The sequence below is a fragment of the Danio rerio genome, chromosome 24, assembly GCF_052040795.2.
Source record: "Danio rerio strain M-AB ecotype USA chromosome 24, GRCz13ab, whole genome shotgun sequence".
Lineage (NCBI taxonomy): Eukaryota > Metazoa > Chordata > Actinopteri > Cypriniformes > Danionidae > Danio > Danio rerio.
In genome coordinates, this window is record NC_141044.1 from 7902744 (window position 1) to 7917896 (window position 15153).

At 34.3% G+C, this 15153-nt stretch overlaps 1 protein-coding gene across 2 annotated transcripts in view; it reads left to right on the top strand.

The window, feature by feature from the left end:
* Positions 1 to 3322: 3322 nt before the first annotated feature.
* The window catches only part of ptprh (protein tyrosine phosphatase receptor type H), a 38425-nt gene continuing 26594 nt past the window's right edge, over positions 3323 to 15153 (top strand). The window contains exon 1 of one of the 2 annotated variants that reach the window (XM_087309125.1): positions 3323 to 3828. In XM_087309125.1, coding sequence (XP_087165251.1) covers positions 3781 to 3828 — 48 coding nt within the window. In that variant the 5' untranslated portion in view covers positions 3323 to 3780. The remainder of the gene's footprint in view (positions 3829 to 15153) is intronic. The other variant, XM_087309126.1, reaches the window with a different exon arrangement.

Here is a 15153-nt window from a genome sequence, read left to right on the forward strand (position 1 = left end):
ATATTAATAATAATAGCATTGTAATCAATATCAACAATATTAATAATAGTATTAATAATTCTAGTGCATGTTTTAAAAAAAATGTAATTTTTTTTAAGCGTGGATAATTGTTTTGTTTTTAATATCTCTTCAAAGAAAAAGTGATTTGTGTACTCCTTTATTTTTGTAAACAAAGAAACGAGACACCAATTTGTACTCCATATTCGTGGAAAGTTCTGGTTGACAAAACAAATGCAGTGCTGATGATGATAGCAGCTCAGATGAAGCGGACAAGACAGGTTTGGATTGTAAGTGGAAGAACCCGTTTAGAAAAATGCAATATTTGAAAAATAAATGTGTCTGAATTCATGCAAAATGCTTGGGGTTATATTAATAGCAGAAACATATAGAGCATATATATGTCACATTTGAAAATAAGGTTTACTAACAAGGTTAATAATAACAATACTTTGATTAATTCGACTTAGTCTCTATTTCAGAGGTCGCCTTTTTAAAATAAATCGCTAACTATATAAACTAATCCGGCATATGTTTTACACAGCGGTTCTAGCTGCAACCCAGTACTGGGAAACACCCATGCACTCTCTCATTCACACATGCACTCATATAAGGCCAGTTTATTCAATTCACCTATAGCACATGTCTGCATGAACCTTGAGAACCCGAAGGAAACCCCCATAAACACAAGGAGACCATGCAAACTCCACACAGAAATGCCAACTGACCCAGCCGGGACTCGAACCAGTGACCTTCATGCATGTGAGGCCACCGTGCCGCACTGAACAGGACAGCATTTATGAATCACTTTAACAATACATTATCCAAATTCATGCTTATCAACATTAGTTAATGAACTTTGAGTGAACTAACAAGGAACAACTTTATTTTTGATGAACTAACATTAACAAACATGAATAAATACTGTAATGAATGTATTGTTTATTGTTGGTTCATTTTTTAGTAAATACATTAACTAACATTAGCTAATTTAACTTTATTGTGAAGTGTTACTGAAATATAAGAAATCATTGTTAAAATGTCTTATCAGTGTCAGGGTTTTGTTTATGACTGTAATTGTATAATTATAAAGATTATAATATAACTTGCATCCAGCCACGTATCACTTTATACAGTTACCTATTACTTTCACATTCACAGTTTAGGAAACAAAATTCAGTGGCATCTAAAACAACTAAAACATGACAGAAAAAAAGAGAGTGTAAACAGTTTAAGTGCTGATGGTGCTACTTGTGCCTTGGCAGATAATTAAAAGTAAACTAAACCCTCCACAGTTCATTTCCTCCTGTACACTCACCGGCCACTTTATTAGGTACACATTACTAGTACTGGGTTGGACTCCCTTTTGACTTCAGAACTGCCTTAATTCTTTGTGGCATAGATTCAACAAGGTACTGGAAATGTTCCTCAGAGGTTTTGTTTTGTATTGACATGATAGCATCACACTGTTGCTGCAGATTTGTTGGATTTTATACATGATGTGAATCTCCTGTTCCACTACATCCCAAACATGCTCTATTGGATTGAAATGGTGACTGTGGAGGCCATTTGAGTACAGTGAACTGATGACATGGTCAGCAACAATACTCAGGTAGGCTGTGGTTTTGACACAATGCTCAATTGGTACTAATGGGCTCAGTTTGTGCCAAGAAAATATCTCCCACACCATTACACCACCACTACAAGCAGCCAGAACTGTTGATAGAAGGCAGGATGGATTAAAGCTTATATGTTGTTGATGCCAAATTCTGACCCTTCAGAAATCGAGACTCATTAGTCTAGGCAACCAATCTTCTGTTGTCCACTTTTGGTGAACCTGTGGGAATTGTAGCCCACAGAACTGCTGCTCACTGAATTTTTTCTCTATTTTGGAGCATTCTCTGTAAACCCAAGAAATGGCTGTTTGTGAAAATCCCAGTAGATCAGCAGTTTCTGTAATACTCAGACCAGCCCGTCTGGCACCAACAACCATGTCACGTTTAAAATCACCTCTCTTGCCCATTGTGATGCTCGGTTTGAACTACAGCAGATCGCCTTCTCCAGTGGTTCTCAAAGTGGGGGTCGGGACCCCCCGAGGAGTCACGGGACAATGAAGGGGGGTCGCCTGGTGATTTCCAAAAATCGTTTCATTTTTAATAAACTATTAGAATTACCATATTTTATTCATAACCTACTGAAAAGAAAAAAATATGTTTATGGTTACTTTATATGGTAACACTTAACAATAAGGTTCATTAGTTAATGCATTTACTAACATGAACTAATCATGAACAACACATGTACAGCATTTATTAATCATTATTGAACATTTACTAATGAATTATTAACATCCAAGTCCATGCTTGTTAACATTAGTTAATGCACCATGAGTTAACATGAACTAACAATGAACAACTGTATTTTCATTAACTAACGTTTATTAACATGAATAAATACTGTAGTAAATGTATTGTTCATTGTTTGTTCATGTAAGTAAATGCATTAATTAACATTAACTAATGAACCTTACTGTAAAGTGTGACCCTTTATACTATATAGTTACTAAAGTAGCGTATAGTTACTAGTTCTATTGGATTGCGACCTCTGAAGTTACTACATAATATTAAAGACTGCAGCAGATTGGTTTTATGGCACCAGGTTAAACTTTCTGGCCCATTTACAGCACTCACATACATAATTTTTTTTTTTTTTTTTTTACGAAGAATAGAATTGGGTCTATTGGAGTGTGCGCCCCAATACATGCAAGGTTTCTGTATTTATAACTACCTCAGAGAATACTGGGGGTCGCGAGTCACTGCCATTTTGGGGGTTGTGGGCTAAAAGTTTGGGAACCCCTGGCCTTGACCATGTCTACATGCCTAAATGCATTAAGTTGCTGCCATGTGATTGGCTGAATAGAAATTAGCGTTAACAAGCAGTTGGACAGGTGTACCTAATAAAGTGGCCGGTAAGAGCATTTACATTCATTGTCATTCATATAAAAGACTGAAAAAGAAAACAACACATTTTTATTCTTGCTGAGAAACGATCTTTGTGCTCTTCCCAAAACTTCCATAACATGATGACCACAATCAGGTATTAGAGATATCGAGACACACCCAACTCGGCTATTTATATAAAGTCTGTATTATTATCTGTTATAACCACAATAAAGGCACTAATAAAAGAGTTGTTTGTCAGAGTTCAATCTTTGAAAAGGACTCTTGATGCTTTTGTTAATTCGTAGACCCATTAGTTGTACACCATTAAAGCAAAAAAATAAAACATTCAGACAAAATGATCACAAGTCAGCTTTTAAAATGCATTTATTTTGGGTCACTTCTGCAAGTAAGGACGTCCCAAAACAAGAGAGATAATATGAAAGAGGCTGTCCTGAATAAAGTATTGAGGGATGAGAGGGGCATTTAAAACAAGAAAAAGAAGCAAGGTATGGTTATAGGAAACAATAAAAGGGAGGAGTTTGAAAATAAGGAAGAACTTTGCTTCAAGGCAGGACAAAGGTTGATGTACATTGCCTTCCCGTCATGGGAGAAAGGAGAATTGGCAATAAAGCAGGTCATCATCAGTCAGAGGAAAGGGAACAGAGACTGATAAACACCAGAAACTGAGAGTTTAAACAGGTTAAAAATATCAGCTGGGAACACTGTAATGCCAACATGACAGGTTGTTTCGATTAAAGGCAGTTTTTTGAATGCGGGTGTTAAATAGGACATTGCAGTGTGACAAAAGTGCTGTTTACTCTGGACACATACTGGCTTGATCATGGAACTGGTTTTGGCTTTTGCATTGCTGTGTGTGCTTTCTGTATCGGTAAGTCACTCTTACTCTATACAGCTGTTATTTGTGGTTGGTGTTAACTGAGAGTGTCCTGATTTGGGGTTCAGGTTGTAAACCTTTAGACAGGCATCACAAAGAGGTCTCATTTTCAGGACAAAAACACCTGTGACCGATACTAGTGAATGAAGCTTGACAAAGCCAATGTAAAGAATAGCTCTGTTTATAAAGACTGAATACAAAGAGAAACCAAAGAGTCAAGTGTAACTCTTCTTGTAAAGCAAGTAAATTATATATACTGTATATAAAGTGCTCAGCATATATAAGTGCACCCCTCACAAATCTATCTTTTAAATTAATTATTTAATAGGAAGCTATACAATATTATATTTGTGCTTATACATTAGATAGTCAGAACTGAAGCCAAATCTGGAGCTTATCTTACAAAATAATCAGTGTTAGGGAGTAACTAGTTACATGTAACGGCATTTCATAATTACAAAATAAAAGTAACAGCAATTTGTTACAGTTACTGAGGAAAAAATGTTTAATTAAATTGCAGTTACTTGTGAAATGTTAATGATTACGAATAGGGTTACATGTACACATTTTCTTTAAAAATTTGGCATATGCTGAATAATATTAATCTGTTACTTTGCCGGTTTTTGATATGCATGATGCCTTCTGCTAAGGCCGTTTATTACAGTGGTGCTATTCTGAGGCTTTTGATTTGTGGCACACCCACGGGTGTAAATCCCGGGGGGAATATGTCCTCGGTATAAATGCTTGAAAATGATTTAGCTGAAAATGTCCATTAGAAACTTTAAAATAATCAAAAAGTAATCAAATGTTATGAGTTACTTAACTTTAATTAAGTACTTGAAAAGTAGTGTAACTTATTACATTTTAAAGAGGGTAATTTGTATTACATTTTCAAAGTAACCTTCCCAACACTGAAAATAACTAAAGATAACGGTCCAAAAACCAGTACACCCACATTTATTTGTTATAGAAAAAATTAAACACAAATAAAAAAAAGAAGCAAAAGAAGCAAAAAAAAAAAAGTGAAAAAGAAATTTTGCAGGTTGTAATTTATTTTTGCAATATTTTGCTATATTTCTTTTTTTTTTTACATGTTTGGTGACTAAAATATTATTTTAATAAATATATCTGTTTAATAAATCTGTTTTTTTTAATTAAACCAAAAACACATTGTCTATATTCACTGATAATTGGATAAAAATATTCATTTTCAAAATGTGGTGTACTCAATTATTTTATATACATATAAAATGTATTTTGATGTTGTTGTTGTTGTTGTATATGCAAATTATTGGAGCTTTAAAGATTTGGATATCTTATCAATAACATGAAACGCAATAAACATTATACAAGGGCTTAACAATCTGAGGTCAATGAAAAAACAACAGAGGATTTATGAGATCAATTTTGCTTTAATGTTGTTTTTCTTTTGTGGTGTGTAAACATATAAGTGTATGAAACTGCTTAAAATGCAAAAGAGCCAGAAATAAAAACTAACAGCATTAGGAAAATCTTAAACTTGATGTTTTTGATAATTACAAGGGAAATAGGCTAAAACCAGACTCATACATGATATTAGTATAAAAGGTTCTTGTGTCCCAATTAAGCAGCATTCATAGTCTGCTACATCCATTATGCTACTGTATATAATAAATCAGCATTAAGGTGCCACAAATTTGGACTGTTGTGTGTTTGAAGCATCCTCGTATACAGTTGTACTGACATTATGTGGCTTTTGTGATTTAATTGGTTATGAACATGGCAATGTTTCTGTCTTTTGTTTATTACAAACATGCCCTGTTTTAAAATGTTTTAAACTTGTAAAACTCTTAAGGTGCAGCTGATCACAGAGAGTTGGAACAGATCTTTTAATCCTAGTTTCTTTGCAAATCCTGTTTTGTGGACATGTTTATAAGTGTGGTCACATTTTAATTTGATGGTCTGTTTGAAAAGTTACATTGCATCTACTGTACATGCCAACTAATTCTCATTAGATTATAACTGTTAGGTTGGGGTTAGGGTTAGTGTAAGTTGACATGTACTTGCAAAGTTTTCTATAAAATTAGTTAGATGTCTGTTGAAGGAGCAGTATCAACAGATATTAAGCAGACAGTCTACTAATACTCAAATGGACCATCAAAATAAAGTGTTACCAAACATGTTACTATGAAGCCATGCTAATAAACACCTGTCAGTCAATATTGGTGGGCGGGGAAAACCACACTCCTACGCTACGTCACTTAAATTATAATTTTAACATCAGGACATTTTTTTAATTAGAATTATTGTCTTTATATCACTCCAATATGACTGTGGACACTCTATACCTAAACACAGTTCTGTGTAAACAGCTTTATAAAAGTTGATTTTCGAAAAGTTTTGATGTTAAGTGGTTTTAACAATTTTGAAATGAATTGAAAATTTGGGAGAACCTGCTTTATTTCTGAAATTGACAGAACCCTGATGCAGTATGTGTCGTTAAAATAATCTCAATAGGGGATGAGAGGGGCAATTAAAAAGACAGAAGTGAATTATATTAGTTAGATAAGAAAAAAATGGAGGCGTTGCAAAATAAGGAAGTACTTTGCTCAAAGGTGGGGCAAAGGCTGGTGTAGTTACATTTTTCTCTTTAATTCTATTTAAATCCTTTTTACATCTAACCACACTTGAACAGATAAACACACAGATCTTTTTGAAAAGGCCCATTTTTTAGCAAACCTCAAAAACCTAAGAGTTGTTTTACTTGGGATCTCTGCCGTTTAATGGTAGCTTGTCTTAGATTGTCCTAACTGTGTGCAATGGCAAGAAACTAGAATCCATTAGATTTTATGTCTTTGTCAACTAAAACATTCACTGATCTAGTGAGTGATTTTTGATGTCATATAAAAATAGTTGTTGATTACAATGTAGCAGAATGAGAGCCAGTAGAACATTGGTCAGGTTTTAAAAATTCATTCAACATCTGAATCACTTAAAACCCACAGACAACATGTGGATTCAGTGTATCAGTCTCAAAGATAGTAAGAACATTTCTTGCCACTGTGTGTGCTGGGAGATGAGTACTGTATGATTCTCACTGTAAAAATACATTAGAAACTCAACATTTACAATTACAATGTATTAAAGTCAAAAATATGTGCCAGTCGATTAAGACCAATATGCAAATAACTGTGTACACATATACAACACAAGCCTGAGGAAAACTGCTGGTATGGTGAATTCAAATGCAGATGTGTGGGAGAGCAGGGCTGAATCAGCCCACAAGATTAATGAAGTAAACAAGAGAACACCATCCTTTAAGTTTCAAGACAGTCAGTGCAATCACATGGACACTAATACTTAATTTTACATACTTGATTTTAATAGGACAGTCACACTTTACAATAAGGTTTTACTAATTAATATTAGTCAGTGTGTTTACTCATTTGCTAATGCATTATTAAAATCATGGGCGTCACGGTGGAGCAGTGGGCAGCACGATCGCCTCACAGCAAGAAGGTTGCTGGTTCGAGCCTTGGCTGGGTCAGTTGGCATTTCTGTGTGGAGTTTGCATGTTCTCCCCATGTTCACGTGGGTTTCCTCCGGGTGCTCCGGTTTCCTCCAAAGTCCAAAGGCATGCGCTATAGGTAAATTGAATAAACTAAATTGGGCGTAGCTTATATGTGTGAATGCAAGAGTGTTTCCCAGTGTTGTGTTGCGGCTGGAAGGACATCCGCTGCGTAAAACATGCTGGATAAGTTGGAGGTTCATCCCCTGATTAATAAAGGGATTAAGCTGAAAAGAAAATGAATGAATGAATCATTCAAATTAAAATTCATGCTTGTTAACATTAGTTAATGCACTGTGAGTGAACTAACAATAACCTACTGCATGTCCATTAACTATCTTGAACAAATAGTGTAATAAATGTACTGTTCATTGTTTGTTTATGTTAGTAAATGCATTAACTAACATTAACTAATTCAATTTTATTGTTTAGTCATAATCGTAGTACACAAAATGAATCAAGACATGTTGAGTTATTTCTATTTTAGTCGCAATATTGAAGTACAGTACACACATGTAAACACCTTAACCAACTATTACCATAGTGTAGGACATTTGTTACGCACCGTCTAGGAATGGTGCACGACATAAAAGACAAGACATCGAAGATGAAGTCAAAGTTTTATTGGGGTTTGAATTCGGGAGCTGACAAGGCCAAAATAACAAACAAAAATTCCTTTATGTTAGATCTCTAACTAACTTACCTGATCAAAAAGAAAAGAAAGTAGAATTCACTACCCTAACTGCCTAACCCAAAAACAGAGGTCAAAAGGTTTTACAAAGAAAATGGCGTCAAACTCGTTACTATCCCTATACTATCACCACATTTTGAAACAAGATAGGCCATACACACAAGGCTGTATGACAATGTATTCTCTACACCTAGCAACTCAGTACAGGACAACAGTCACACATGGTTTCCATTCAAAGATTTCTTTCCATTCATTTGGGGTGTTGAAATTAATTGCTACTTCAAAGTACAATGATGCAGAGCCAGACAATTCAGCATCAGTTATTATGTTATTATTTTATTGTGACATTATCATATGCACTGAGTTGCGTTGGCTTATTAGAGAGAGGGAGGCAGTTGTTAGTAATTAAAGCTACTTAGAAAAGAAGATAACTGTGCATAATTTGTTGCTAAGTTGCTAAGAGGTATGTTTCCTTTCCTCTCCTAGCAGTGATCCTTGTGGATCCAGACATGTGCATGTCTGCAGAGCGAGCTTTCTCCACCGTGTCTATCATGGATCAGCTGTGATAGCTGAAGCTGTTCTTCAGTGTCAGCGTCACTGCTCTGTGAACAATGCTGAACATTAAAGCCAATCACAGCCCTTTCTGTTGAGCGCGTGAACAATGACCAAATATAGACGTTTAAGAACTTGATCGACAATGCTCAAAAAGCAAGCTGGATTAATATTTACATTTGTTTGTTTGCTTAAAATGCTTGCATGTGCATGTGCTTGAGTTTAATACATACAAAATGAGTGTTTTCTTTGAGAAGGTAAAATTAAAGGTACCGTGATGCATTGAGATGTTGAAATGAACTGAAATGATGACTTGATATTGATAACTGAACCGAATCATGTAGGTTTACAACTGTAACATTCGGTGTGTGGGATCAAACTCCATTAAGCAACACTCTCCCACCAGTACTTCATTTATACTCTCATCCAGTACACCATGAGTCATGGGGGCATGAATGAAATGCTTATGAATGAAAGTCAAAAGTTATGTTTTAAAGGAAATTAATTCACAAATTATATGGAACTTCAGAGGAAGTTTTGGATAGAGTGGTGATGTATTGATGTTAATCAATCTATGTACTATTACATGTAAAAGGGGAACATGAAAGAAAAATTATAAAAGCTGCTCATATAAACATTCAAGTTTTATTATTTCCTTATTCAGATTAGGGTATACAATATGATTATTTATGTACATGCAAACGTAGTCAGTGTAGATATTGAGTTCTAAAACTAATCTCTAAAATCTGGAGGAAATGCACCATGTTACTGAACAGTGTTTTTATATGACAGTTTTAACTTGAAAATTTGTGAAGATGGATTATTGTGAATCTGTCTTTTTCCAGGAATAATGTTTGTTTTGATCTTGGGCATTAGCTGATTTACTTCTCATATGTTTTGTGCATCTGTGTTTGAATTCCCACACCAGCAGTTTTCCTCAGGCTCATGTTGCACATGTTTATGTGGATGTGAGACTAGTTCAGCCAACAAACAGTTTCACTTTGTATTGGTTAAGCACCACTGAACATGTTGAGTAAATTTACATTCTGTTTAGGATTCATAATTATTAATTAATCTATTGAGATAATATGTAAAAATCAGTTTCACAAATTTTCAATTGACTTTTTTGCAGTGCAGAATGCACAAATAGAGTAACATTACAATACATGTTGCAAGACAGGTAACATTTCAGAGAAACTAAAATACAAACAAACAAAAACCGTATAGGGGCACTTTATTGTTAACCCTTATGTGCTATTTGGGGATGTTTTCATCCACTTTGATTTTGAATTTGGCCATAACATTCTCTGTGTTTCAGCAAATGGAATGATTTTTAGCGACAAATCTTATTTTAAATCATATTTTGGGAACATAAAAAAGAAAAGAAAAATGTTACTACCTTTTTGTTAGGTTCGGGGCTGTTTTTGCCCAATACAAATTATGTTTTTGCCCCATTAACTTCCATTATAAGCCATGACAGCATATAACCATGCATTCTTCATGTTTCTGGTTTTCCCTGTTAGGAAGAGGTACAATTTGTGATTTTTTTTATGTTGATCATCAGTTGCAGTGCAAAAAAGCTTAGTTTCTGGCTTAACACTAGAAGCGCCGCAGGTCGATACCTAAAATCGCCAGTGCAGGTAAATTTTACCCAGCACAAATTTTGTTTAGAAATTGCTAAAAAAATAAATAAATAAGAAACGATTTCACTGTTTTTCGCTACTGTTAACAATGACTGTTAGACTCATGAAATGATTATTTCAGGATAGCAAGATTACTTTAGGAGTAGGTTATGAGTAGGTTAAAATATCTAAATATTTGATGCATAACTTATTTCTTAATTATTCATTGCATTTTGTGTTTTTAATAGCTACAAATCGCCTTCTTTTAGTCATTGTGACTTTATTAATTTATTATAACCACTAATTCAGCTAGTGAACTTGAAAGTAAAATCATAGTAATTTCAAACAAAAGCAGTGCATAAATACAAGCTTTTTTATAGTGGGTAAATTTGACTCACGCTGGCGCTTATAGGTATAAATATCCCACATTTTAATCTATTTTTATCTAAACAATTTTTAATATCTGGGAATTTTAGTAAAATTCAATGACTGGGAGGCTTGAATTTTTTGTTGAAGTGCTGTTATGTACATTTGATTACCCCATAGTGATTACCCCTAGATTACCCCTATGATACCCCATAGTTGTTTTAGTATTAAAATAACATGGTTATAATATAGTGTGTTTGAGAAAATTAAAAAACAAGCAGATCAGCTCTCAGAACATAGTACTTAGTAAGGGTGTAAGTGTAAAAGTTTGAAAGCACCCTTACATTTTCAAGTGAACCATAGTTCACGTGAATCTATACCCCAGACCTTCTCTTTCAGGCAGACTCAGGTACAGTTCATGGGTGTGCACCCAAGTTCAGAAGACAACGTAAATCTGCACAGTTTTGCTCCAACCCTAATTAAATACAGCTGATGCCACTAATTAAGGTGTCCATGACTCTTTTGAACACCTTGATTACTTGGATTAGCTGTATTTGATCAGGGTGTGATTAAAACTGTGCAGAGCTGCAGCCCTCCAGGAATCCAGTTTGAGAGCTATGATCTAAAGGGTTAATGGTGCCTGCTGATGATCAACAATAAAATTAAAAGTTTTATCTCTTCCCAACAGTAAAACCAGCAACAATCAAGAAAGAATGATTATATGAGGTCATGGCTTTGCAATTAAAAAATGTGGTTATATTGGAAGTCTATTGGGCAAAATTAGCCCCGAACATAATAAAAGGGTAGTCAATTTGAACAATACACAAGGGTCAATCACCCTTGATGAATAATGTTTTAGCTTTAACATACAATATTCTATTAGACTTATCACTGAGTGCTGCTATAGCATCAGGTAAATAAGACATTTATTATAATGATCAAATGACTCTGTGGAATGCTTGAATAAAAATTTTCTATTTTATATTAACAATGATTAATTACATAAAAATGTGAGTTTATATACATAATTATTGTGACTTAACTTTTAAAGGCATTTAAACAAACATAAATATATATTAAATATAAAATAATATATTCTGTTTCTCTGGATTTACAATTTATAGTTTTGTTCTACAAACTACTGATGGCATTTACACCTAAATTTAATAACTATATTAATAACTTCTTGTCAAAATAAGAAAAAGGTGCAATGTTTTCTCACACGCACCTTTATAATTATGGCTCTAATGTTTCACTTCAGTAAGCCATTCCAGTCCAAGGTCCTGAAGACAAGTGATAGTCATGAATACTGAATGTTTTATCGTTCACTTATAATAAGATCTTAATATAATGTTTATGACAGTGTTTTTACTGCCCATTTTTACTCTTAGGTGCAGAAGGCAAAAGTTTCAAAGCTAGTTCACTAAATTATAATAAATTATCAATTGTTTATATGCATTTATACACAATCAATCTAGGGACTCATTGTAATTACCTTTTAAATACTTATTTGAATATGAACTAAGTAAATTATTTAATGCATGTCAGACATTGTGCAGCATCCTAAGACACACCTCATGGCAGTCAAATATGAACAGCTTGCAAAAGGGCGGCTGCTTTGAAGAAGCTACAAAACAAAGAATTTTAATTATAGTTTGTGTGTGTGTTTAAATATAGTTTTACCGGGATATTGTTATTATAAATAAATACTACTTTTAATACTAACTAACTACATGAAAAATTGAATGTCTGATATTGTGCAGCAATAAGCTACAAAACAAATAATTTTAATCATAGTGTATGTTTTAATATACATAATTTTACCGCCACATGATATTATTGTACAAAATATACTAGTACTACAATGTAAATGAAAAGAGGGTGCTAAACTTTAGACTGGTAGTTTTATACAAGATGTCAGATTTAGATCACGCAGTATTTCCTTGTTTGTTGTGTCAACAGCTTTCTTATCAATCCATGTGCAGTTTTCAGAATTACTTATGGGAACCTGTTAAAGAGAATCAGTTACTAAATTGAAATGTCAAATGCGAGGAGCGAAAGAAGTGTTTAGCGGTAAGCTGCAATTAATAATGTATGGAAATTTATTTTACTGTTTTACTGTCATGCCACTGTGTGGCTCGGTGTCATAAAGTTTATCATTCACAAAGTGGCTTTTGTATTTAAAAGGATGATTCACCCAAAAATTATAATATACTCAATATTTAATCGCCCTGAAGTAGTTACAAACCTTAATGACTTTTTTTTTTTTAATTCTGATTAAATTTTCGTTTACTTCCGGTCGCAACCATATCTGATCCAGCAAAAACCGATGCAGACCTGGTGCAGTTGCAAGCTGAGCTGCAATACTTTTTAATGCGCATGCCTAACCTAACCCCACCCCTAACCCTACCCTTCACAGTGACGTCACTAGCTCCATTGAGTGCATTGTGTCTGATATTGCAAGACCGAGACTTGCAGTTTCAGCTTGCATAATCAAGGCTGCATCTAGGTACTATTGGAGGATACGTTCATATGAAATCTCCAAAACAAATCAATGTAGTTTATGGGAAACTCACTGAGAACATGTTAATGAGTGATTTGTTAGCTTAGATGGTAATTCCAGTAAAACTTAGTATTATTATCTAACATAATAACATAAATTTAACAAATGATTAATTTACAATTATTGTTAATTTTAGATTTTTAAGTAGTTCTAGTGATTTTTGTAATTATGATGAAAACAACACCATATCTTTTTAAATACAAGTCCTTCATCAGATGTTAGTCAAATGCCCATGATATTCATCGAAAATATTGAATTGCTTAACATATATTGCCTAATCAAGCAATTAGGACATCATGCATTTGATGTTAATTGATCAACTTTTTTAAATGATGGTGATCATTATTAATTACTTAATAAATTGCAGATTAAATTGTTCTAAAAAGTGAAATATGACTAAAGAAAACTGCACTTGCATAAAACTAGCCTGGAATATTAATACTTGTATCGTTTTGATTTACTTATTAATAATGTATTGAATTATTATTATTATTATTATTATTATTATTATTAGTGGGGTTTGCCTTTAGGCAAATCCACTATTGTTATTCTTCTTTCTTCTTCTTCTTATTTTGTGCGTTTTTCTGGATGCGCAACTAGTCCCACAGACCTTTGAAAGTGTCGTCAAATCGTCTGGTTTTTATCAGGGATATGTAGCTATTACTTTTATAAGATTTTTTTTTTTTTTTGGCCCTGCAGGGGTAATGTTATGACATAACATGGGGACAAAATTTAACACAACATACACCCAAGTATGAATTTAGTGGAAATATGAGATTTACAACATCTTAAAAGGGTTGTGGCCTGAGTAAGGATACACCCCTTAAGAGGGTTAAAGTTGTACTCCTGAGGCGCTTGGATGTCCCAAAGTTTATCATTGACTAAACATGTGCAAATTTAATCTATTTATTACAAAAACTTTCATTATAAAAGCCACGCATCAATAACATAGGAGAGTCAGACATGGGGTGGAGTTATTTGACTCAGACAACCAATCAGCTACTGAATATGAAAATAAAGCTCTTAAGCCACGCCTCTAAACTGATTCCATAGACTGATATTATAAAAGGCCTGCATGCATATCTTTGCATAGCAGTTTCCTATAGACAAGGGGGTGGGCTCATATGACTTTTACAACCAATAAGCGTCTCTACAAGATAATGAAGCTCACAAGCGACGCCCCAAAAACGGATACCATAGACTGCCATTATACTAGGCATAGATGCATATCTTTGCCTAGCAGTGTCATTCAGACATGGGGGTTGGCTCATTTGACTTAAACAACCAACCACTTTCAACTTCACTCTGTAACCACACCCAACAAAACAGAGTACCCTAGTATAATCTTAACCAATGTACACAGTCTGAGTCGATAGGAGCCATGATAATTAGTCCACCTTTCAATTCAGTTCTTTTTCCGGCTCTAAACGCATTTGATTGGCCCATGAGGAAGGAATGACTCAGACCCGATAGAGGACTCGAGAGATGAACGGTTTAGTTCTTTTTTTGGCTCTAAACGCATATGATTGGCTTCTGCCTTTCCACAATGAATGACTCAAAAGACTTGAAATGAACAACATCACCTGCACAAATGTGCGCACGCGCATGGTTCATGAGCGACCCATCACTAGAGACATGGGGATTGGCTTGTTTAACTCATACTAGCAAACAGAACTTCCTATATGCTACACATTCTAGCAATGACTAGCTACATGCTAATATTAATTTGCCAAGTGCTATAACTTGTTAGAAATGCTTACTAAGATTGTATCAAACCTGTATGTGAGGCTTGCATGGTAACAACCCAGTGTTTCCTAGCAAATGCCTACCAACTACCTAGCAACGACCTAGTTATGCCTCCGCAAGTGCCTAGTGACTAATCAAGACACCCTAGCAAATGCCCAGCAACACCTTAGCAATCACTCTAAATAATCTAGCAACCACCTAGCAACACCTTAGCAACAGCTTAAAACCATAC